Here is a 24,329-nt window from a genome sequence, read left to right as displayed (position 1 = left end):
GGAGGCTAGTTGGTGAGGGGTGCTTGGCTGAGCCCCTTCACCTGCCCACCCAGTCAGTGTCATCCTGCCACGACTGCACCCTCTCTTCCCACACACCCTCTCCGTCCGTCCCAAGCCTCTCACCTTCTCCAGCGGCGCAGGACAGACAGCCGTGGACAGCCTCTCCTCTGCCGCCTCCGCTGCCTCTGGGCTGTGCCGAGCAGCCGGAGGGGCTGCCAGGCATTACAGGGCTGAGCGTGACGCTCCGCCCCTTCCCCAGCCTCTGGTCCAGGGGGCACACTGCCCCGGGGCTGAAGGTGACCGCTGGGGAGAGGAAAAAAGGGGCCCAGGGGAAAGAAGGGGGTCATCCATCAGCCCCCTTCGTGGAGGGGGAAGTGTCGCAGGGATCGGGGTGGAGTTGTTGTTTCTGCTCTAGCCGGGCCATCATGAGCCCCAGGGGTCCTTCAGCAGATCCACCCTTTCCAGACCATCCCTACAGCTTGGGCTATCCCTGCAGATGAGGGAGCAAAGCTGTTCCTCCGTTTGGTGCATGGTCCTTGCTCTGGGGCCATGTGCTAAGTCAGAGTATGGCTGTGACTGTAGGGCTGAGGGCCACTGTGCGCTACCAGCACTTTCTCTTGGCCACCAAGGGGACAGAGACATTTTGGTTTCAATTGCTTCTTCCAGTGAGCATCAGAGACTAGGTGCAAACTGTAACTGGCTCAAAGTCATGTCACGGGGGCAGAGGTGAAAGACAGTCTAACATGGGACAGCAGTACAGCACCTATAAGCATAGGTACTCTGGGTCACCAGCACAGGACTGAACCTTACTGCCTGCTCTCTGAAGGTGGAGGGGTTTCCCCAAGGGCTTGTCTCTCAGGGCTCTGGCCAGCACAGGGGCAGCAAGGTGAGATGCACTGGGCTGCCATCACAGACCTGTGAACAGCAAGTCTGCTGCCACCCAGAGATGGTGCAAGAAAATAGAGGGCAAGAGCAGTAGCATAGTCAGGCTTTCAGCTGTCCCCGTGCTTCTGGATAAGAAGGTGGGGAATGAGGTTGTGGTGCTGATGACCTAAAGGTCTCATGCCATTCAAGGCTGCCCCTTCACACTTGTGCTTGAAGGATGCCCCGGTGATTGGGAAAGGCCTTCAGCGTGCAAAGCTCCTACTGCAGAACATTACGGTTGGGCTGGTGGGAGTGTATAGGAGAAACCTATCCAATATCCAAGGAATCAGCTCCGGGATAAATGGTATGGTGTAACCATAGCTCCCCAGGAACATGGCTTCTGGCTGTGTGGGGTCAGAATGGGTGAGAGTACACAACTCAGCAGTTGAACTGAGAAGGGTCCCTGAGGACTTGCTTGAAGTCACAGTTACAGGGCAACACTGGGAAAAGAACCCAAGTGCCCTGACTCCACAGTCCCTCTCTCCCTCACTCCAGTCACTGATTCAGACCTGCTTCCAGATCTAGGAACTAAATACAGCAGTCTTCCTCATTTTCCAGCTGTTTTTTTTTGTTGTTGTTGTTGTTTGTTTGTTTGTTTGTTTTTGGTTGGTTGGTTGTGGGTTTTTTTTTTTTTTTTTTTTTTTTATTTAAGCAAATAGATTTCCTTTATTTATTTATTCTGTGCACAGAGCAGCTGTTGGAGGTCGTAGGGCTTGCTATCTTACTAATTAAGCCTGTACTTGGGCATTTCAGGACCTCCGTTAGTTTAACACCTACACCTATCTCACCTATGCTGCACACATTTTATCCCACTGGCCACCAAGATATTGGACAAAGTCAACAGAGGCAGAGCTGCAAATATAATATAACCAAGATTGCCTTTGTCTTTCTGAAAGTTTGTCCCAGCTATGAACTTGAGGATACCAGTACTTGAGTTTTGTTCAGACCTTTCAGAACCAGCTTAGTGCCTGATGCTGGGGTGAGAATAGCTCTTTGATTTTCCCCATTGCCTACCCACATCTTCTTCTATTAATAAATTTGTGAACTACAAACACTTGCATCCCCTCCAGCCCCAGCAGGCAGGCAGGCAAAACAATCTGCAGGGTGCTACAAGGTGGGGGCTGCCTCCTGGACAGGGAGCTGGGGCCCTGAGCTCTCCTCAGCACAGGCAGGGTGCTCGGAGGAGTCCACCAGCTGCACAGACCACTTGTGCTCTGAGGTCATTCAGCGCTACCCCATCGCTGAGGAATCTGCTGGCCGCCTTCCTGGCAGCGCGGTGCAATGTCCCACCTCGCCTGCATTCACACACAGAGGAGGGAAGAAAGATAGTCCACCAGCAGACACATTCCCCTCAGAAACAGCACTACACTCAGGGCTACAAAGCATGGGGACTGCACTGTTGGGTGCATTGGGTGCAGGGTGGTTGCAAGAGGCAGTGCTGCTCCCTTCGGTGATCGCTGACCCCAAGGCCTCAGTGCAGTGTTGGGGCAGGGCAGTGCTCAGGCGGTGCTGTTCAACCTCAGTGCAGGGATGAGGACTCACAAAAGGTGTATTTTAACCTTTTTCATTAGGATGTCTCCCAGTCACTCCTCCAGGGCTTAAAATAATATACAATATCCGGCAACCAGGGTGCATATCAACATTCTCCCTGAGGTTCAGTGACTTATCTGTCACCATAGGTACAGGCCTAGGGACTGTCCCGGTGGCAGCTCAGTGCACAGCACCCACCCCTACCTGGTGAGACAGTACCATCGCAGCAGGATGAGTTGGCGGGGTCTGGTCAGCTTGAGGATATCATTGGAAAGGAAAGGTTGTGGTGGGGCTTCACAGGAGAAATGACTGGGCCTGCAGGGGAAGAGTGGGACTTGGACAGTGGTGCAGAGACACCATGCTTTGCTGGGAAAGCTACCTTCTGTCAGGGCACAGAGAGGGGGCAGCTGGTCCCTAAACATCATGAAGCCAGGAGATGAGTGAGATACCAAGGCTGGCAGGACAGGGGCTGTCCCACCACAGTGCCTCTGCAAGGCATGTGGGACAGGCCCAGAGATGGAAGCCAAGTTCTGCTGAGGCAAGAACTCAGGCAAATTTGTGGTGATAAGCAGGTCCGAGGTCCAGCTGAGAAGCTGATCTACAAGTCAGGGACAGTCCCAGTGCTGGTAACCCATGTAAGATACAACCTGGTGACTGCCAGGCAGAGCTGAGATCAGGCAGGGACTAAAAGCCAAGACCTGAGCTTACCTGGAGCACCTGGTCCCACATGGTGAGGGTGTGAGCTGAGCCCCAGGTGAGGCTGGGCAGGGCCACCCATGCCCATTAGCACCCTGAGGGCACTGACACTTTTGAAGAAAGGGAAAATGACGGTGCCTGCCTGCCTTTCAAATTTGCAATGGTCTCATATCTGCCTTTAGCCATGGCTGCAAAGCAACAGATGCTGTGTCTCCCTGAGGAAGGCTCATCCTTGCTGTGCCACATCACCCCATTTCTATACCTTCATCTGCATGGAGCAGCAAACCATCTGCCACCCCTTGGAGACCACTGCTGCTGGGACACCATCCCTGGTGTCAGTGTCTCATCTAATGCCAAGCAACTGCCTGGGCTTCTTCTGAGGTTGTCGTCAATATCAGGAGAGAAAGACAGAGATGGCCCCCGTGGGGTGTCAGCAGTGAGCACTTGCTTTCTATTTGGGTGGCAGGGGCATGGGGAGCACTCACAGCTGCGCATTTGTGACACACATCAGCTGGCCTCTGGTGCTGGCTGGAGCAACACGGCATCATAGTGTGGAGAGGTCCCTCTCGAGGCCAGTTGATGCTTCCCAGTGCCCATGCTGGCCTGCTTCATTTTTGTTCAATTTGCTCTGAAAGACATCAAGTGGCACAGGCTCCTGATTGCCTGTAACAGCGCCTTCTTCTCTGGAGAAAAGATGACAGGGGAGAGAAACTGTAATAGATATAATAAATAGGTATAATAAAACTTTGCGGTTATTCCTTAAGGAATAAATAAGATGAAAGGATAATACTGCTTACTGCCTCTTCAAAGGACAAGATACAAGCACTAGAGGCAGGACCAAAACAAGCACAAGGCTTCCCCACCCAGGCAGCATGCCTTCAGCTGTGGACACCTTGCCTCAGGAGAGGGTGGGTAATAAACATTTATGTGGTTTCATAAAATAACTGGACAGAGACGCTGCAGAGGAAAAGCACTATTAAATACAGAGATTCAACATCTGTCTCAGACTGCTGGAGGCTAGGAGAATATTTGAGGGATTTACTACATACTTCCATGCTCTTATATCTCCCACAAGGAATTTGCCACTGGATAGTCTCACAGCCAGGCTATAGAATTAAAGGGTCTTTTATTCTGATCTGTCTCAGCTGTTCTCATTCATTCCACTAATGAAATGCTTTGGTGACATTAATATGCTGCAGCACCCCTTGGGCAAAACTAGCAAGGCAATAAGTTCTGTGGCCCCACTCCACAACCATTTATCCCCCAAAATTCCCATACCTCCTATTCAATTAGCTGGTGAGTGAGCTTTCAGAAGGGTCAAGGAGGTGAGATAGGAGGGAGCTTGTCTGCTAGGTGGATAAGAGATCTTACAGGACAGGTGTCCGGAGATGGAAAGGAGACTAGCCCTAAACTGGAACATCCTGTTTTGTTTGATGTTTCTTGTAAAGAGACACCTGGGAATGCTTTGTCTGCAGGATGGTGTCAGAGCAGTGGGCAGCAAGCCAGTCTTTCAGAAAACAATTCTTCAGTAACCGAGGGAAACAGGAATTTCTCCAACTTTTCTGAATCTGTTGAGGGAAAGGGATTACTTCTCTGACAAAGACAGTCTGGTCCACCTTGCTGTCTTAAGAGGAAATTATCTCCCAAGAACTGTAGCCACAGTGAATCAACCTTGGATATCTCAGGCTTGAAAGTAATTAAGAATGTAAGAAATGCCTTATTAGACCAAAGGTCCACCTAACCCAGTGTTTTACCACCAATAGCAGGAGTAAAAGATGATGCCTAAGAGCACAGGCCTAGCCACTTTCTGCAGTCTGTTTCCCTGATCCAGCATCTAGAAGTCTTGTGTTATGGAAGCTAGAGGGTGCAACCCTGCCCAATTCTTGTAGTATCATAAATGTGTTTCATCCTTTTTTGAACCCACTGATCTCTTTGGCCTCTACAACCTTCTGTGACATCAAGTTGCACAAGTGTACTCAGTGCTGTATGAAGAAATTCTTTTTCTTGTTTGTTTTAATTCCTCTTATACTAACTTCCCTGTGTACCATCTAGTTATCATGTTGCAAAATTTCATGAAGGACAGATCCGCATTCACTTTATTCACCATCTTTATGATTTTATAAACCTCAGTCATATCTTCTCTCAGCCTTACCAACTCCAAACTGACAAGCTGCAGACTCTCCAGTGATTCCTCACCAGACAAGTATTCCATCCCCGTGATCTCTGTAGTTGCCCTTCTCTTTACCTTTTCTAACTCCATCATCTTTCTTGAAGGAGACCAGAACAGCCCACACTGCTCAAGATCGGGATGCATGGAGGTTTTATCCAGCACTAAAATGGCACCCTCTGTCTAATTCTAATTACCAACATTGCCCAGCATTTCTTTTGGCTGCTGCTGCATGAGCCAATTTTAGAGGGTAATAAATGACAGGTCTGAGATCTTCTTCACAATTTGCAACTGTAGATTTGAGTTCTGAGTATTGGCATCATGTAGGCATGGGTTAGATTATTTTCTCTGAATTATTTTCTCTAAACCTTACATCTATCTATAATGAAGGTCATCTGAGGGTTTACTGCCAAACCTCTCTGTTTTGTGGGCACCTTCTAAAGTTCCTTGCCATTAGAACAGTATTTCACCACCCAAACAAAGTTAGTATCATCCTCAGACTTGACTTTACTGTTTAGTCCCTTGTCTAAATCATCCTTGAAGATGCTGAATAAAACTAGTCCCGGCAGCAACCCTTGGGCTATCCTCTCTGCTCATTCTTCTCCATCCAGGAAAGTGCCAGTGAGCCCTACGCTTTGCTTCTTGTCCTTTGCTCATCTTTCATTCCATAAAAAGACCTTTTGTCCAACCCTGTAGCAACTTAGTTCCTTTAATGACTTTTGATGAGGAAACTTGTCAAGGACTTTCTGGAAGTCCAAGTGTATTATTTCTCCTGGATCCCCAGTATCCACATGCTTATCAACTCCCTTCCAGAACCCAGCATGGCAGTAATGCAGAATTCCCCTTTACAGAAGTCATACTGACTCTCTCAACAGACTGTTTTTCACATACTCATCAAACTTACTTTTAGACACCACTGTCTTGTCACAGATGGACGTCAGACTCACTGGTCATATTTTATTGTGGGGGTTACACTGGCAATCCATCAGGGCTCTGGCATAGAGACATTAAAGACAGTTTATACAGCTTGGCCAGCAGTCTGCAATTTCACATTTGAATTCCTTCAGGACTTTCAAGCAAATGTCATCCAGTCCTGGTGACTTATTAACATTCAAAGTATCTATCTGGTCTTACTTCAAAATAAGCTGTCTGTTCTGACCAATCTACTGCAAATACAGCATCAGGAGTGGAAATCTCCCCAACAAACATGGCACTTCCTGCTCATGGGTGAAAGAAGCAACTGTATTCCAAGACTTCTCACCCAGACATGCATAAAAGGAAGGAGGGTGAAAGTTTCCTAAACTTCCTGGGAGAAGTATTCGAAGCCTGATGTCTTGGCAAATCCACTTCTCAAAAGCTGGCTTCTCATGTCTCTTTCCCAGAAGCATGACAGCTAGCGTGGCTGCTGCTGCATCTGCAAGGTCATACTATTAAGAGCTAGAGGCAAGAAACCAAGATTAGTATGGAAAAATATAATATGTGGAAACTGGACCCATGTGACTCTAGAGGGTGATATTAAACTATGGAAAAGTTCATTAGCTATATGGATTCACTTAGCTGCTTTGACATTGCCACAAATGTGAAATGTTACATCTAAACCCTTCAAGTATTCATTTTTTCTGAACTGGTGACCTCCCAGGGCACAAATCTCAGTTTTCATTGTCACTGTGGTCCAGTGATCCATCTCTGGTATGAGATGACACAAATACCTAGATACATGGATGGCTGAAGACCTGCAACAAAAGTGAATAGGGAAAAGACATGCAAACATGCAAGCAGAATCAAAAGAGACAGAAAAAATTCCTTGTCCTGGTGAGATGTCATTGGATGGATAGCATGTAAGGGTAGGGAACTCAACTTCAGCAACCTTGCTACCACAATTCGTCTGTCTCCACAGAAAAATGAGGCAAAAGAGTCTTGGCCATTTTCATCAGCACCTCATTCCTGATAACCTGGAGGTTTGCCTTCATGTAGTCACTGTCTACTACTGCGGTGCCTGGAGATGTACCAGTTTGCATGGTGCATCCAGGGAATTGCCCTCTGAGGAACAATCTGAAGGCATAACACAAGCTATAGGATGCCCAGTGGTGCTCCAACCCTTGGGAAACTCAGATTTAATTTGAGCCTTCCAGGGAGGAGATTTCCTCAGCCTCTGTGGCCATGTGAAAATGGATGCTTCGCTCCTGGGAGGCTCAGTGTCCTCCCTCTTGAGTGAGCTAGAGAAAACTGCTGCTGCGGAGAAGTCAGCAGGAATTGTTCCAGAGGTGGAAAGAACCAGTCCTCCAGGATAACCCTGACTTACCTCCTGCTTATACCCTGTCACAACTGGTGACTCCAACAGCTCTCAGCAATTTCACATACCTGGTAAAATATTCCCACGCTTTGTGGAGAGGCTTTTATCTTCTAAGCCTCAGTTTCTAATCACAGAATCAGGCAGAAAGGACATGTCCAGGATAAACATATCTGTCCTATTGTGGCCTGAAATGTGCAGGTCGTCATCTTGTTGGTGTTACCATGCAATGGAAGGTTCTTCTGCAAGATTTTTCCCTTACTTATGAGGAAGTTCAGATATTAAGATTAACTTTTCAAATAAATGTGTAGTTTTGTCTCCTTGTGTTGGACAGCCCAGAACCAAGCATCAAAGCTGCCAGCACTAGTAGTGAAGACAGCAAACAGTGCTCAAAACTTCTTAGTGATTCAGGCTCTGGTTGTTTCTAGTTGAACCCCCAAACTGGTTTTGTATGTACAGGTCTGAACACCAAAGCTGTCATGTGAAACAAGTACATGTAACATATTTGTATTTCTGACATATGGCAATGCAAACACACAGCTGTGAATGGATGTACCTAACAGGTTTGGAAAACTCCTGAGTAGGCTTGGCTAGTAGGAGTGGACATACTAAGATGCTAAGCCAAAATATATAATCTAAACCATATAAAAAGGGAAGCTAAAAAGACTTTTTGGCCCTGTTTCACATTGTATTCTTTTGCACCTCCATAGATCCAGTGTAACTCGACCAGCTACAATATACTCTCTTCATTCTGCAGCACACTTTGGCTCAAATAACTCTAATATTCCAAAGCTAGCTAGACAGATAGATAGAAGATAAGCTTAGAAATAAAATTACATTTTAAATAAATGTAATTTATTTAATAAAATAAAGAATATTAAATAAAATTACATTTTTTAAAAAATGTAGTTAGGGCTGGAATTCACGGTTCATTTTTAAAAGCATTTTATTTCCTGGAATCTTCTAGAGACATTTAATTATTTTTATTTTTTTAATATTTAATTAATTTAATTATTTTTATTCATTCTAAAAACAAAAATGCCCAAATTACTGGAGGAAAACAGAGTAACGAAAGCAACTGCTTTTGTTATTGCCCAAGCATCTGGTTTCCTGGGAGAAGTGACATTGCTGCTTCTTGCTGTAGTGCATGTCTAGTCCAGCACCAGCCAACTCCTGCTGAAAACCTTGCAGTGTGGCTGAGCTAGCAGAGATCATGGACCAGCACTGTAGAAAGCTGGTCTTCCCATGTGGGCACGTGGCCATTTCCAAACAAGTCTTCACTTATTTCCCAAAAGTTCACTTACGTCATTGCTAGCAGCATTAGCCATTTGCTCAGATGAGGCTCCAGGTGTTTTTCTCCATAGCCACTGTTCCAGACTGGTCAACACGACCAGCTGTCGGTGATAAAACCAGGACATTAAGTAGATATTTTCCTCCATTAGGAAAGATGTATGGCAAAACCTCTTCCATGCTAAACATACAATCTCTTTAAAAACTATCCGTCTCTTGGAGTCTCTGAATTACACTTCACTATTTCTTCAGAAGAAGAAACAGCTAGGGTATTTATTATGATCTGGCTGGAGCACAAATTAGGTGCCTCTGTGTAATGTTGCTCAGTGGCTTTCTGCCACAGCTTGGAAAGCTGAAAGCTCTGTAGCTAATGCATTATTTTCTTTCAGTGATCTCATGTTCAAAGCATCATTTCCTTAGCCGGAGGCTCTCCCATGGGGTCCGTAAATTCTACATTCAAAGAAGATTTTAATTACTTGGTGAGTGACAAGCTGGAATGGTGATGCAAGTCCTAATCCCTCTCTCGAGTGGTGAATTGAGCTTCTCATCATTAGTACTTCAGACATTATATCAAAAATATCATGGGAATAGTAGTCACCAGTTTACAGTAAGCCAGCTGGAAAACAAGACATGGAAGGTCTTCTCCCCACCACACCAGCCTGCAGGGGTCTCTGCCAGACCTTCCCCTCCTTCCTCCTAGCAGCATGGCATGATACAGTGCACACATATTTCTTCTCCTTTCTCTCTCATGTCTGTTCCTTCCTTCAAACCTACCTGCTTGCTTGGGAGAGAGAAATTAACATTCAAAATGTGTTCCACTTCATTCTTTCATGTTTTTTCTTTTCATTTTTTTTTCTTTGAATTATTATTTTTCCTTTGAATTATTTTCCATATCCTTGTCTTTTTTTTCAAAACATCGTAACATGTTCCTCTTCTACCTCCTGTGCTCCTACCTTGCTCCTTCCTTCTGTCAGAGATGCACAAACCCTCTCAATTCTGCATAACTCTGATTTTCAGCAGCCAACACCACTCTGATCTCTTCAGTGCCTGACCCCCACACCATTCTCTTTCCTAGGCAGCCATGTGCTCCCTTTGTCCCACCTGGTAGTTCCTCACTCCCTGCCTGTTTCAGTTTCATAAGAATCCTCCTGCCTTCTTCTTCCTTGTCCTACCAGAAAGAGCCTGAAGCTGTGCCATCTCTGCTTTTGCTCTCTGGCCTCTGCTGCTCCACCTGCAGCCACCTGCCACAGGTAGTTGCTTGCAGACATTTAGCCTGCAAAAATAGAAAAATGAGAGAGTGAGGTACAGAGAGATAACTAGGGATGGGCCTCAGCAGTATTTTGTAGAGTCAAGAAACAGGATTAAGTCAGCTCTAGCCATGTTGCCAGCCCCTGTAGTACAAGCCCAGTCCTACCTGGAAGCCCTTTGGCTATGAATAATGATTTTGAGCTGACATAACCTTCTTAGTAAAGCTCCCTGCTAACAAGGCTGCACAGCTTTAGCCTGGCTCGGGCTACAAGGGTAACAAGTTCATGGCTGCTTGCAACAGCCTTGACAAAGCCAAACACAACATGTTGCTCTCTGCCTCGATGTTATGTAGCAAAGCGACACCAGCACGCGTGGGCTGGAATGAGGAGCAAGAAATAACATTGCTGCAGGGCATTGCTACTTTCATTCTTCTGGCCTCGACTGATTTTAATGACGTGAATTTATAGCTGCATTAGCTCAGAGGGTGCCCCTATCATGTTTTATGTTTATTCTACCATTTATTATATTCCGCTATAAATCTATTTATCATATCTGAAAATATACAGGGTAGCAATGAAATCATCCCATTTTCCCATAGTCAAGTTCAATATAATCTTTAGTTCTTTAGCAGGTCGTGATGTGACCTCCAAGTACTTTGTGATGGAGAGAAAAGCCAGTAACAGATAAAGATAACAGACCTTTGCTTAAGTCACACAGTAGAGTACTGGCACAGACAAAAATGGGACCAGAAGGTCCACCTTGCACTGGTCCTTACACCAGGACATGCTAGGAACCCCACTAACAGTTATTTTCTCCTTGGCAGGCTTTCAATTATTGCAGAGAAATATTTTTAGAGTCCTTTTAAGTACCCTCAGATGACCTTGACCCCTTTAGTTTCAACATCCTAGATTTTTGTGCTACAGACACAAGCAGATACAACCTATAAAGTACAGAAACCACCATAGAAAAGCTTTCATCTCACCTCCTAGATGCTGAATCCCCCCCCGGCAATTTGTAGAATCACAGAATAAAAAGCTGGACCCAAGCCCCCACTCAAAGCACCGCTAACATTACTGCTTCCTCAGCGCCTCATCTGGGTGAGCCTTGGACACCCCCACCACCTCCCTGGGCACCTGTTCCATTGCTGGCTGCTCTCAAAGTGAAAATTAATTCCCTTATAACCACTCAGAGTTTCCCATGCTGCAGCTCTTGTTTGCTGCCCCTCAGCTTTTCCTCTCCATGGTCTGCCCCTGTAGGTAGCTGAAGAAGTCTGCAGCCAGGTAGAGCTGCTGAGGCCACAGCATGTCTGTCTCAAGACTCATGAAGCTCCTGTGTCCTCTTGGCAGCAATTTCTGCATTTGCTCACCACAAGGGTGCAAAACCAGACTCGGGCTCTTAAAGTACCCTGACTTACAGAGAAGACCTTTGTACAGGAATACGCCTGGACAAGAACTGATCTCTGCCTAACCTTGCTTTGTGGAGATTTCAGCTGTGGCGTACAACAGAAACAAGTCCATTCCTTTAATTTCAATCCAGGTTGTCTGTGTCTCTCAGGAAATAAAAATCTGAGTGAGGGCAGAGCTGAGCCAGCTGTGTGAGCAAAACAGAGACAACCTGGGACAACAGCAAGCACTCGTTCTGCTGAAACCAGCAGAAGCTGCTAACCCACCCTGGGCTGCTGAGTGCTACACACTACCATCATGGACAGTGACAGTCACAGTCACATGGAGATCTGTAACCACTCACGACTCTCTAAAGCAGCATCATAGAGTGCTGCAAAGTACAGTGTTTGCAAGTATAAACAACATATGAACTACCCATCCCCCCTGCATCTTTCCCCTTGCATCTCTTTCCCCTTTCCCTCCTCAAAAGAGTCAGAAGAAGCTACAATGTTTTGTCTCAGCTCTTTTTATTTTATTTTATATTTTATTTTATTTTATTTTATTTTATTTTATTTTATTTTATTTTATTTTATTTTATTTTATTTTATTTTATTTTATCTTAATGAAAGCAATTTTCTTAGTTGTGGTTGGCAGGCACCCAGCTGAGGTATTTTGGTAATTCTCTAATTTTTCTAAAGATTCTGGAAAAAAAGAATGAACATTAAAGAAATCTTCAACAATTTGTAAGCACAACACCTGGTAATAAATAAAAATAAAATAATAATAATAAAAAATAAAGAACAGTTTAATAGCACAGTTGGAATAATTTCCAATCCCCTTAACAAATAACATTATCATAGCTCTGCTAAAATTCATGGCAAACTACCAGCCCAGATGCAAAATTTCCTCATCAGCTCTCGATCTAGCTGTGGCAGGAAGGAAAGGAAACATATTGCCACAGGTGTCACCATCTGCTCCATGGTCTGAAAGAAGAACTTTGTTTTGGAGCTTTATTAGCCCATTCCACTCCCTGCTTTCTGAAGTTACATGCTCTAATATTTGCTGGGCTTTGATATACTTCAGTGCCAAAGACCAGAAACAGGCAAATAAGCGAAGTGTGCCGAGGGAGATTTCTAGGGGCATAAACAGGAGACAGGCACCAGACTCCCATCACTCTTCTCAGGTAGCTCTTCAACAAAGTACTCTCTGTGGGTCTACCTTTATTTTTCCTTACCTTAAATGAAATTAAGCCAGATTGTTTTGTGTCCCTGTGACAAGCATACTTCCCTGAAAAATGGTCTCCTTTCTACAAATTACTAGAGGCTAAGCTACCACTCACTGCCTGCCATGAAACACATTGAAAAGTCAATAGTTAAAGGAGCAAAGTATGGTTTGATTAAAAGCTATGCTAGATAGGCAACTACGGTCCTAAATAAGAAGCTTAGTATGCCTGTGGATGTGGCCAAAATGAATTACAATGAGGTCCTCAGATGGGCTGGAGCTAAATCTACTGGTGTGGTCACCTCTGCTACTTCTTCCATCAATTCCTCATGTTCCATCACATTCAACTTCTGGTTGCTCCTCACAGCGCTGAAACCCCTCTAATCCAGCACAGCAATCACTGAGCTTCTTCCTTAGGGCCTACTCTGAAGAAAGCAAAGCCAAAAAAAAAACCCTTAGAGACCCAGCAGCAGAGTACCCTAGAGCTAGATGTTGCTGCTGAGTAATGCAGATACAGCCTGGGGAAGGAGAGCCAGAAGGCCAGAAGATGTCTGAACAGTTCATGGTCTGAACTTTTGGGTAGACCTGTGCGGTGTCAAGAGTTGGACTTGATGATCCTTAAGGGTCCCTTCCAACTCAGGATATTCTATGATTCTATGTACTTTTTTTATACTAAGTAAGCACACATTATTTTATGGGAGTTTTGGCACTGCTGTGTGTGTGCATGTGTTGGGGGAGTGCATTTCTTTGTCCTATCTGAATTCAACCTGCACACTGAAAGCCCACCGCTGTTTAGAACCTGGAAGCCAAAGAAGCTGAGAATAGTTGTTAAGATAAAATATTGACTATCCGTTTTAGGTACCACAGTAAAAAGAAACAGTAAAGGCTAGCTTAATAGAGAGGAATACAGAAAATATAAAAGGGTTGAAGGAAGAGTCATCAAGCTGATTAGAAATTGTTGCTATAAAGATTATACCAAAAATCCATAAAAGAGTTACCGCTCAGTATGTAAAAGCAGAAGCAAATGAAGAACTAGTAGTAAAGTCTGGGTAACATAAAATTGATTATAAAGATCAGATGCTATCAAAATATTTGTGTCAGAGAGCAGAAACAAGGACACATAATTCAACTTCCAAGAAGGCAGAAGATCCAGTGAATCAGATTCAAGTTGTGTTTTAATATTTTCTTTAACGTAAACGACTTCAACCTTCTGGAGATCAGGAGATGATCAGCAGTGTGCATGATAAGTGTTCTTGCTCTTCACAATGCTGGTGTCCATCCACTATGTTCTGTTTTCCTATCTTTTCCCAATCCCTGTGGTTTTCCACCAGAAGATTTCTTTCACTTTAGCCTATACAGTTTCCTTCCTTAGTTTAACACTTTCTCAGTGGCCAAAATCCTACTCACCCTGGAAAAGGTGTGAGTAGGATTCTTCTAGGTTCTCTCTTCCTGCAAAGTTAAAAAACAATAACTACAGGTTCCCCTCAAGGAAGAGTTTGGCAAGTTTTCCTGTTATATTGGTTATTCAAGGCTGTTAACAAACAGCTTTGCCTACCATATTATTTACAGAAAGCAAAAACCTTCTGAGGTTCCTGGGTTGCCCTCTCCCAAGGGAAGCACGAGCTGGCAGCATGGCTATTCAAATTTCTTGTCACATGCTGCAGTCTCAGAAGGTAGAAATGCATATGAGGTGTTTTGAAAAAAAATTACAGCAGATTAACATTTCATCTTTCACATAATACACAGTGCCAACAGGGAATCCCTCCCAAAGATGATTAAATTGGAAAGGCACAGACTGTTTGAATTGGATAGACCTGTAAACGTACCTTGCTGGCAGAAGGATTTCTGTAACCTATATGTCAGTGCTTTCTAGACACAAATAACATTCTCAGGTGCCAGTTTTGTTAATGTGTGTGTGATTTTTAGTAAAGAAAATGTTAACACTGGCAAAATTCTGAATTTTCCATGTCAGGTCCCATATTTCTATGGTCCCAGTGATGGCAAATATGAATAAATGATGAAATGCAACACCTGCCCTATAGCAAGCCACTCTGAATTCTCCAAGGATGATTAATTTTGACAAAATACTACTCACAATACTATTCACAGCTTCACTATTCCCTTGTCTCAGAAAAAATTTAGAAAAGCTTAGCTCAGTTCCCGGAGACATCTGTCTGTTCACATTTAAATAAATAAATAAATAAATAACAAGAAACATAACTCCAATCTGTCCAATCTGGAAAGGCTTGCCGGCCAAGATATTACTGGTTGTCTCCCATGAAGCAAAGTGGTGAGCATTAAGGAAAGACATCAAGATCCTTTTATGTAAAATCCATGTGAGGCAATAGTTGTAGGGTGTTTCATTTCATCACCTCTGTCTGTTCTCATAGTAACCCTGGCAAATTGGGTAGGAATCCACATCTAGGAACTAAATTCACACTTCACATGTGGCTTTCTGAGCCACATACCCAAGTTGCTGCCTTCTGGGAAGGTTTACACATTGCAACCCTCGCGTTGCAGCGGAGCTACATAGACACACACATGGGACATGGATGCGCCAGTGAGCAAAGGTGTCTGCATGTCTCTCCCGTGCACCAGTTTCTCCTGTACGTGGACAGGAGAAAGGACATGGATATACATGTATTAGAGTGAGTCCAGAGCAGGGCCACAAAGATGATGAAGGGGCTAGAGCACCTCTACTATGAAGGTAGGCTGAGGGAGTTAGGGTTGTTCAGCCTGGAGAAGAGAAGGCCCCAGGGAGACCTCACAGTGGCCTCCCAGTAACTAAAGGAGCCCTACAGAAAAGCTGGGGAAGGACTCTGTGCCAGGGAGTGTAGTGACAGGACCAGGGGGAATGGCTTTAAACTAAAAGAGGGTAGGTTTATATTAGATATAAGGAGGAAATTCTTCACTCAAAGGGTGGTGAGGCACTGGCACAGGCTGCCCAGAGAAGCTGTGGATGCCCCATCCCTGGAGGTTCTCAATGCCAGGCTGGATGGGGCTTGGAGCAACCTGGTCTGGTGGGAGGCGTCCCTGCCCATGGCAGCAGGTGGAACTGGGTGACCTTTAAGGTCCCTTCCAACCCAAACCATTCAGTGGTTCTATACGTGCTGAGTCCAGGACCATGTCAGGACTGTCAGGAAGCACAGAAATGTCTGTCCAGCCCTTCCCTCTGCCCTTACATCACAGGGGAGCAACATGAACCCAGCCCAGTTACAGGGCCTGGGAGTGCAAATTTAAAGATCTTTTTTACAATTAAGGCTTTCTGTGATTGAAAATTTTTATGCATCTCCTTGGAAAATAAGTGTATGTAAGTAGTGTTATTGCAAAAGGGTTTTACAAAATATTTTGGGTTTAAGTACATTTTAATCAATATAATCTTTATTATTTTATTATTTCCTTAAAATATAATTTACTTTATGGACATTTTATGTCTTCTACATGTATTTATTCAGCCAGTTGATCATATCCTTTCTTCCTTCCTCAATATAAGGTTTATCCTGAGGATTGATATCTTCTCTTTTACGGTGTACAAAACCATGAGTCTGTCCAGGGTAAATTTTAACTTTATAATCAACTTTACAGTTTTGTTTCAGCTTCTGCTCCAGCTCGGTGACCTGTAACAGAACATATCATCTTGGCTGCATACTGAATTAGCATGTTATGTATTTACAGACCTCAAATCAACCTTTTTTTTTTTTTTTCCCCTCTTGCCTCTTTCCTCCTAGCAACTCCCACGTATAAAACAACTGTATTTTGCAACAGAAACAGAAAACATTTTTTAGTGTCACTGTAAAACTTTGGGGATAAACAACACAAATTTACATAGAACTACAGTAAAGAGGAAGAAAATTCATTTTCTGTTTTCTCCTAAGTAAATATACCAGATTACAAAACAAGGATGGAAAGCATACAAAGATAAATATCTTTGATGGGAAACTCACTTGCTCTAGTGGGATGATATGATCATTTTCAGCAAAAATGAAGAAGGTGGGGTGAAGCAAAGTGGATCTCTCGTCAAAGAACCTGATCACTCCTATGGAAAAAGCAAAGACATATGAAATGATTCGTGTTAGTTAAAGCGGTTAAACCACTATTAAAGATAAACAATCACAATGAATGCCATGACCTGGTGGCCTGCTGCCTGTGCAGACCCCAACACAGCTGACTTAGTGAAGGTCCCTGCACTCTGACAGAAGGATAGCAAAACATTGCAGAATATCACTATTGCCATGTCTTTTCCTGTGAGCCTAACAGCAGAATAGAGTACAGACACATATTTCAAAAAGATTTTCCAAATATTGAAAACCAGACAGTGGGCAGCATCCTGCCTGAAGACTTATGGAAATGGAGGTAGGTGAGATCCTTAGGCAAAGACCCACCTCACAATAGCTGCTGGATCCTAACAGTTATGAAAGATTTGTACAAAAACTATTTCGTTGTCACCAGTCAAGAGGAATCTGAGACATGGTGAGGCCCTTGGTGTCCCTTGTACTCTATGGTGCACAGAAGCCATCCTGGCTGTGCCACTCAAACCCTGATGTTTAGGATTGTTTCTGTGCAAGAATGTGGGTGCATAAAGACAAATTGTGTAAAGATTTTCTGAAATCATATCACCTTCCCCCATAAGATGTCACGTTAAGTTTCGTTACAGTAATGTTCCTCTAGGATAGCTCCTGCTCTGGTCATGTTCTCTCACAACATAACAAACCTTTGACACTTACCATAGAGGGACACCCCCGTCTTTAAATGAGGATTTTTCAGCATCAGATGTTGTACTGCTGCTCCACCCCAGCAGAACCCAATGGCACCAATATCCTTCACGCCACACTGCTCCTTTAGATACTTCAGGACAACATCAACTTCTCTAAAAAATATAAATAAAAGTGAGTTAAAGCTGGAGCCTGGTTCCACAGTGGCTGCGACTCAGAGGCTGATTGGGCATTGGTCTGCTTGTGGAAGGTAGAGAACTTTTGCATCATTTCTGTTTTTTCTCTTTCCTTCACTTATTAAATTGTCTCTATCTCAATCCACAAGTTTTCTCCCTTTTATTCCTCCTGTTCTCTCCTTGTCCTGCTTGCAGGGAGTCAGAGAGTGGCTGTGTGTGTGCTTGGCTGCTGGCTGGGGTCAACCCACAACACTTGCTTACAATTACTCATTTCTACATGTAAATTATAGGACAAACCACAGGTCAGAAGACAGGAGAAAGCATGTGAAGTCACTCTTCCCACATCGCTGTAGTTAGAACCTAAAGTGATTTTATAAACAGCAACAAAATTCACCAGTGGCAATATGTCCTATAGGCTTACATTAGGGAAAAAAAAAAAAATGTTTAAAAGAGACACATCCAGTCAAGAACATCCTATTATCACAAATGTGACTAGAGGTAAAGTATTACCAGGGGACACAAATACTTCATGGAATTGTGACAGCAAGTTTCAAATTGTTGATTAAAAATCAACAGCAGTATTATGTAATTAAGCCAGGTCAGATAAAAATGGTTAAAAATACAGCTAGAAAAATAGCAGCTAGAAAAATAGCAAAACAGTATTATTTAAAGTTGCTGGGATCTGATGGGGAGCAGGACAAATGTTCCCCAGTTAAATCCCATTCGGTGACTGTGTTTGCACCTTAACAGAAACTCATAGAAGATGTGCCTGCCCATAGGAATTGAATCAAAACAAAATGGAAGAAGCTTGCTGTATCCCCTAGCCTTTGTTGATTCTTTTCTTTTGAGTCATTGATCCCCCTTTTACTCTCTGCACGAGTAAATAGTGGTCACTTCTATTCTTGTTCAAAGATCTGCTTTTCTCCAAAAAGCATTCCTCACACAGCCTTCAAGCTTAACACTTGAACTGCACAGAATTTTTGTTTCTGGACATCCATCTGTATTTGATCCATTAATAATTTAGGACCTAATCCTGCATCTTTACTGATGCAAAAATTCCTACTAAAGAAGCACGTCCACAAGCTGGACCATGAACAACAGTTGTACTTGTCTATTTTGCTGGCCTGTCGAGTTTTCAGCCAATCATCGAAAGAAGCCCAGTCATTCGAAGGTTTCCACCCTTCTTGTCCCACAAAAAAATCCGGGCAGATGGCTCTGCAAGAAAAATAAAAACATTTTATGCCCATGAAATAACACTGAGAAAGGATCGAAGGGAAGTCTGTGTGTATTACAAAAAATTCATTTTGTTGAGTACACATAGAATGTAATCTCCATCAAAGCATTTTACATGCAACCCTCATTATTTTTCTGTCTGATAAATACAGTTAGCATAACTTCCAGATATTTGTTTTCTTTTTAAAATTCATTAATTAATCTGTCTTTTTTTTCTCTCTTTAACTGCAATTGAAAAACCTTAGTGGTTTCCTACTAAATTAGAAATAAAAGAAAATCTACAATTTACACAGTCGATACATTTGGGCAAGAAGGAATGCTAACCCAGTAATACAGGGAAGTGGATATACAATACTCTTTTCACGTATCTGAGACCTTATTTCTTTCTCTGGCACAAGCTGGTACAGTTCACTTTCACAGAATTACTTTCAGCTTGCCTGGAATTTTTGCCATAGCAGTGAACTTGCGAACGTGCTATGTAAGGGAGGAGGATGCAGCTGTTTCATGTTCACAGAGCCATTCCAGTACCCCAACTAAAGATGCAAAATAAGACTTTTTCCATTTCCTCCTTTCCTTCTTTATTTGTCTATTACCTCGTTATGGTGGGATTGCTCAACAATGATGCTTTAACAGGAAATTCTTTACAGAAGCCTGGAAATGAAGCCTACGAAATTGTCCATGTTTGTATGGTTTCAAAAATAAAATAAATTAAAAAAAAAAAATGGAAGGCATTTGCAAAAGAGTAGGATTTCTTACATGTATCCATTGGCTGTTAGCATATCAGCCATGTATCTCGTGTTTGGGAGTTGCCATCCAAATATATCATGAATCACGATCACAGCTTTGTCTGTGCTGGCAGAGGGTTTGGAAACATAAGCCCTGATGTGCTCAATTTGTACTTCCTGCCCACGGCCGCCGTAGTCAAACTTGTCTCCAATGTCACATGGGCAGGGCCTCAATTCGTTAGCCATGTGTGATATCACCCTGGGAAGAACAGAAAACATTCAGGTGTGAATATCACAGCACACCACGCTGAAACAGACCAAAACACAGAGGTGTCATAGACTGTTGAATTTTTGAATCACTACACTTACCAATCATTGATAGATCAAAAATGCAACATCAGTCAATCAGCATATCGGGATTTTTTTATAAGTAACAATCTTGTTGGTTGTCTTATAAACTATTATCTTATAAAATTGCTTATCTTATAAACTCTTCTGCAGGGACCTGGCACATAACTAGGGCTTGTGTGCCCTACAATAATACAGGAAAAGTAAAGAACAACCAGCCAGGCAACTGTCATAAATTAATTACATAGTGATGAAGCTAGCTCTTTTAATCTACATCATGCATGTGTCCCTGCCAGGAATGCGTTCTTTGTTATAGACAGTAAAGGCTTAATACAGGACCTTGCATTTTGGGAAAAAAAAAAAATATATATATATATATACATACACTAATAATAATAAATAAATAAACAACAACAACAACAACAACACTTGTGTAGAAAGACATAATTACACCTTGATTAATTGTGGTATTTTCCTGGACGTTTAAACTTCCTTTAGCAAACATATTCAGAGTCAAGAAATCCCTTTTCTAAACCAGCATTAGCCTCAGATATAGCAGATTTTGAAAGAGGATGTTTAAAAAATGCGTCAGAAAAATGTACTGATCAGTGGAAGTTGGAATATAAAATTTTTAATATTAAAAAAAAAAAAAAAAAGAGAGAGAGAGAGAGAAGGAATACATTCAATCTCCAAGATAGAAAAACAAGGGAAATGAATGTAAGGAAAAATCCGCGAGTTAAGCCAAACATTTTACGAACAAGGTAACAGTATGGTTAAATTATTACAAACTATTGCTTAGGTGAAAATAAACAAGTTATTCACAAAGGTCAAAAACCACCAACAGAGGCTAACACAGGTTGGTGTAGATCCTTACACTCTCAGGTTAATGATTTTATACCACTGACCTTAGATTAACCAACTGGGTGGTCTGACTTCATATTACTGCAAAAAGACTTAAATAACTTACCTGAATATGCACAGGGAACCTCCAAGTTATTCAAGAATGTGGAGAGAATTTAGGTAAAGCTTCGCCTAAACTTCCTCCAGACAAAGTGCAAAGGTCTGTGAGCACTGTCTAAGAAAACTTTGCTTAGTACAGAAGCAAGGATGTTCAGTATTGACTGCACCAAATGTGCTCACAGAGAGAAACAGGAAGAGCAGGTACCAAACAGTCCCTGAACTGGCATGACTTAAATAGCTGCAGCCCTAAAGGGACAGCTGCAGGAAAACCAACCAACAATCAACCTTACTGACGGGAGATTTGCACAGATTTCCAGGAACAAAGATGTCCTGTATTTACATAATTTACATTTCAGAATATCCCAAGAAGAGTTAGCAAAGCTAGGTTTTCACAGATGAAAATTTCAAGACAAGCCGTATCTTATTTGAAAGCTGTATTAACTGTAGGCACACATATATACAAATCCTCCAAGTTGCTTTTTTTTTTTTAATAAGCCACACTCACCTATGTGTTTTTCATATGCTGTAGTCTCATATAAAGGACTCATAATTTAAAATAAGTCTACTAGGAAAAATGAATTAATCAACAGAATTTAAGCCCAAATTTAGTTTAAATGCATAATCAAAAAGAGTAGATAACTGCTTTTCCTTAAAAAAAAAAAAAAAAAAAAAAAAAAAAAAAAAAAAAGTTAACTAAAATCAGAAAATATAACAAGATCAATTGAATATTAAAGAAACAAGTACTATTTCCAATTTCTGAGATTCTACTGAACTATTCCTTAAAAATTTATCTTTCCCTCCCTTATATACAATAAATAGTGTTCTAGGAGGAGCTGTAAGCCCACATCCATCACTGCACTCTCTCTGTTCTATCATCTCCACCTGCAAGCGCTTGAGCATTTGAAGGCCAAACAATAACTTTAGCTTTCAGCAACCTGAATCTACAACTAGAAAAATATAAAGATATGCTCTGTGGCTCTTTCACTTTCAAGAGGTTCTCCTGAGTCTCCTCCTGAGATGTCTTCCCCATCTTGAGAAGGAAACCAACAGATTTCCAAACTGCCACCTGGAATAATTTGGGAAGAAAGTAGCACTCTGGTACCATTTAAATGACCATGGACTCTTCAAAAATGCATGTAGATAATGTGCAAGTCCTCCAGACGCACCGAGTTCAGACTCAGCAGGCACTTGCTTTATGTTTCTCACGAGGAAAAGCTGTGAAAGTTAAAACCAAAACCAAAAACAAGCAAACAAATAAACACACATACCTGTAGCACAGCCAATGTGTGAGACAGCAGAGCCAAGCCACAAGAGTGTAGCAAGGACAGCGAGCACTGAATGGGATCACGAAGAAAGTGCTAACTCATAAAATGGAAGGGGTGAGTGCAAGGATCAAGTTTCTTCAAATAAGAGTTGCGTAATTTACTGACTTTATCTGTGCATATCACAGAGTCACAAAGCTAGAATTTCACTTTTTTTTTAAGCCTTTAATTTTCTTCTGAGTATAAGCAGGGTGTGCTACTGTGACAAGTCATGCTGTATGGGGATACAAAACGTTCCCTGTAGCTTATACAAAATGGTATTGATATTGGTAGTTCTTCTTAACTCTTACGAAACATGTTTACTTAGCTGAGCAATTCATTTAATCTTTTTTTTTTTTTTTTTTTTTTTTAAGGGTGTTCCTTTGTTTTTGAAGGTTGGGGTAGTATCACTTTCAAACATTATGCTCGTGTTTTTATTTCTTTAGACTATTTATCCATTGGTAATAGAGAAATCTGAAGTCATCAGCACGGCGAGGTAGTGACATAGAGACATTGTTTCAAAGCCCTATACAAGACAGAGCATAGCACAGGAAAAATATTTTCTCTTTCAGCATGAGAACAAATAAAATCTGAAAAGGCAGCAGTTGTGTAGATTGCTCTACATATAATTATAATAATTATTTTAAATGCTGATATATTTTTATCCTATCAGAACATGTTATATATTTTTTCCCTTTTGAATTAAAGTGACTGCCTGATCCTTGTATCCCTCCCATTTGGCTTTCTGATCTTCTTTTTGTTGCATAATCGGTTTTATTCTTTAAAGAGCTTTATGTAAAAATAGCAGTGAAAGTTCACTGTTTCTTCACAGGTACATCTGAAAAATAGCACTAAATGCACTTTTGTCCCATGTTGACAAAGTGACGCGTTTTGCAATTTAGTCCTCACATATAAACTGTTTGCCCATATTCTAAATAATTTTATCACTATGACTTGCTTACAATTCCAATTACAATTGCAGCAATTCTTCCAGAAACTTCTCTTCACTGGGATTGCTTCGCCCCATGCTCACTTCCTTGAGTGACTGTACTGTGCCTGTGGAAACTTTCCTTTATATAAGACTATTTTCCATGACCTTAATATTAACATTAAACTTTATAAATTAAACGGGTTTTAATTTAATCTCTTGTTGATTCTGTGTTCCCTGACAATCCATTCAGATTTTCCCCTTATAACTTTTAATTAGAAGTCAAAATTTAATTCAAAACATTCACACTTTCCGTATGCGCAGTTGATTGTACTTTGTACTATAAACTCACAATGCTAGATCTTACACAGTGAGTTACAGTTTTATCGTGAAGACTTGACCACACTTGTAGTAACTTGTATTTACCCTTTCAACTTCTAACAAATGCAGCATCTCAGTTGTTTTTTTTTTCCTTTTGCTTAGTCACAGTATTAGTTTTACAGTACACATGCCATTTAAACATTTATGAATGACAGCCGTTCTCTAAATATATGACCTGATCATCCTCTTACACAACAGCTTACCTTGTAATGCTAAGGGAGCTCGACTGAATTTAGGATTACCTAGGTTTTACACTGAGGTAATTAAGACACACCAGACTTCCAGACCTCTAACAATCTTCTCCTGGGAAAAAAAAAAAAAAATTGTTACAAGAGCTGTATCACCTAGGCAACAGGTAGATTAATACATTAGGTATAGACAGTATCTTATCAAAAGCAACACTTCAGCAGCAGCCACAGGCCAGAATTAGAGTTCTCCTGGCAAATTCACAGAAGGTAGGTCCATCAGTGGCTATTCAACACATTGCCCCAACAGGCACATCCAGCACAGAAAGACCCAAAACCGCTGCTTGCCAGGATGTGGAGTAAGAGGAAAATTCCCTAAGCAGCCACTGATGGCCACCAATGAAGGCTGGGTGTTGAGGTAGATGCAATCTTGAGATGATGCAACATAGAGATTTTTGCTGTATCATCAATGGAAAAATTACGTAACAAGATACATTGCGCAAAAACATTTAATATTTCTTCTTTAAGCAGTAACCATGGTTTGTAATCCACAAAATAATGCCGTTTGCCATTTGTATTATACTTTTGATTTCTGAAACTGTCGGGAAACTGTCTATACAGTATCACAGGAC

General features: G+C 42.2%; 1 protein-coding gene across 2 annotated transcripts; it reads right to left on the bottom strand.

Moving 5' to 3' along the window:
- Positions 1 to 16,107: 16,107 nt before the first annotated feature.
- On the bottom strand, positions 16,108 to 22,446 carry LOC311431297 (carboxymethylenebutenolidase homolog). Of its 2 annotated transcripts, none has more exons than XM_084508651.1 (6): positions 22,171 to 22,446; positions 19,626 to 19,853; positions 18,744 to 18,851; positions 17,473 to 17,615; positions 16,693 to 16,784; positions 16,108 to 16,365 (listed from the first exon to the last, which is right to left on the bottom strand). In XM_084508651.1, exons 2-6 carry the CDS (start codon positions 19,838 to 19,840, stop codon positions 16,186 to 16,188), a joined length of 738 nt encoding a protein of 245 aa, XP_084364777.1. In that variant the 5' UTR covers positions 19,841 to 19,853; positions 22,171 to 22,446; the 3' UTR covers positions 16,108 to 16,185. The 2 variants fall into 2 exon arrangements, with proteins under 2 accessions (XP_084364777.1, XP_084364778.1); XM_084508652.1 differs by lacking the exon at positions 22,171 to 22,446 and adding an exon at positions 20,910 to 21,228.
- Between the last annotated feature and the right edge of the window lie 1,883 nt (positions 22,447 to 24,329).

The sequence above is a fragment of the Aythya ferina genome, assembly GCF_964211825.1.
Source record: "Aythya ferina genome assembly, chromosome: 2".
Taxonomy (NCBI): Eukaryota; Metazoa; Chordata; class Aves; order Anseriformes; family Anatidae; genus Aythya; species Aythya ferina.
Note: the sequence above shows the minus strand (reverse complement) of the source record. Positions and strands in the feature narration are given on the sequence as shown.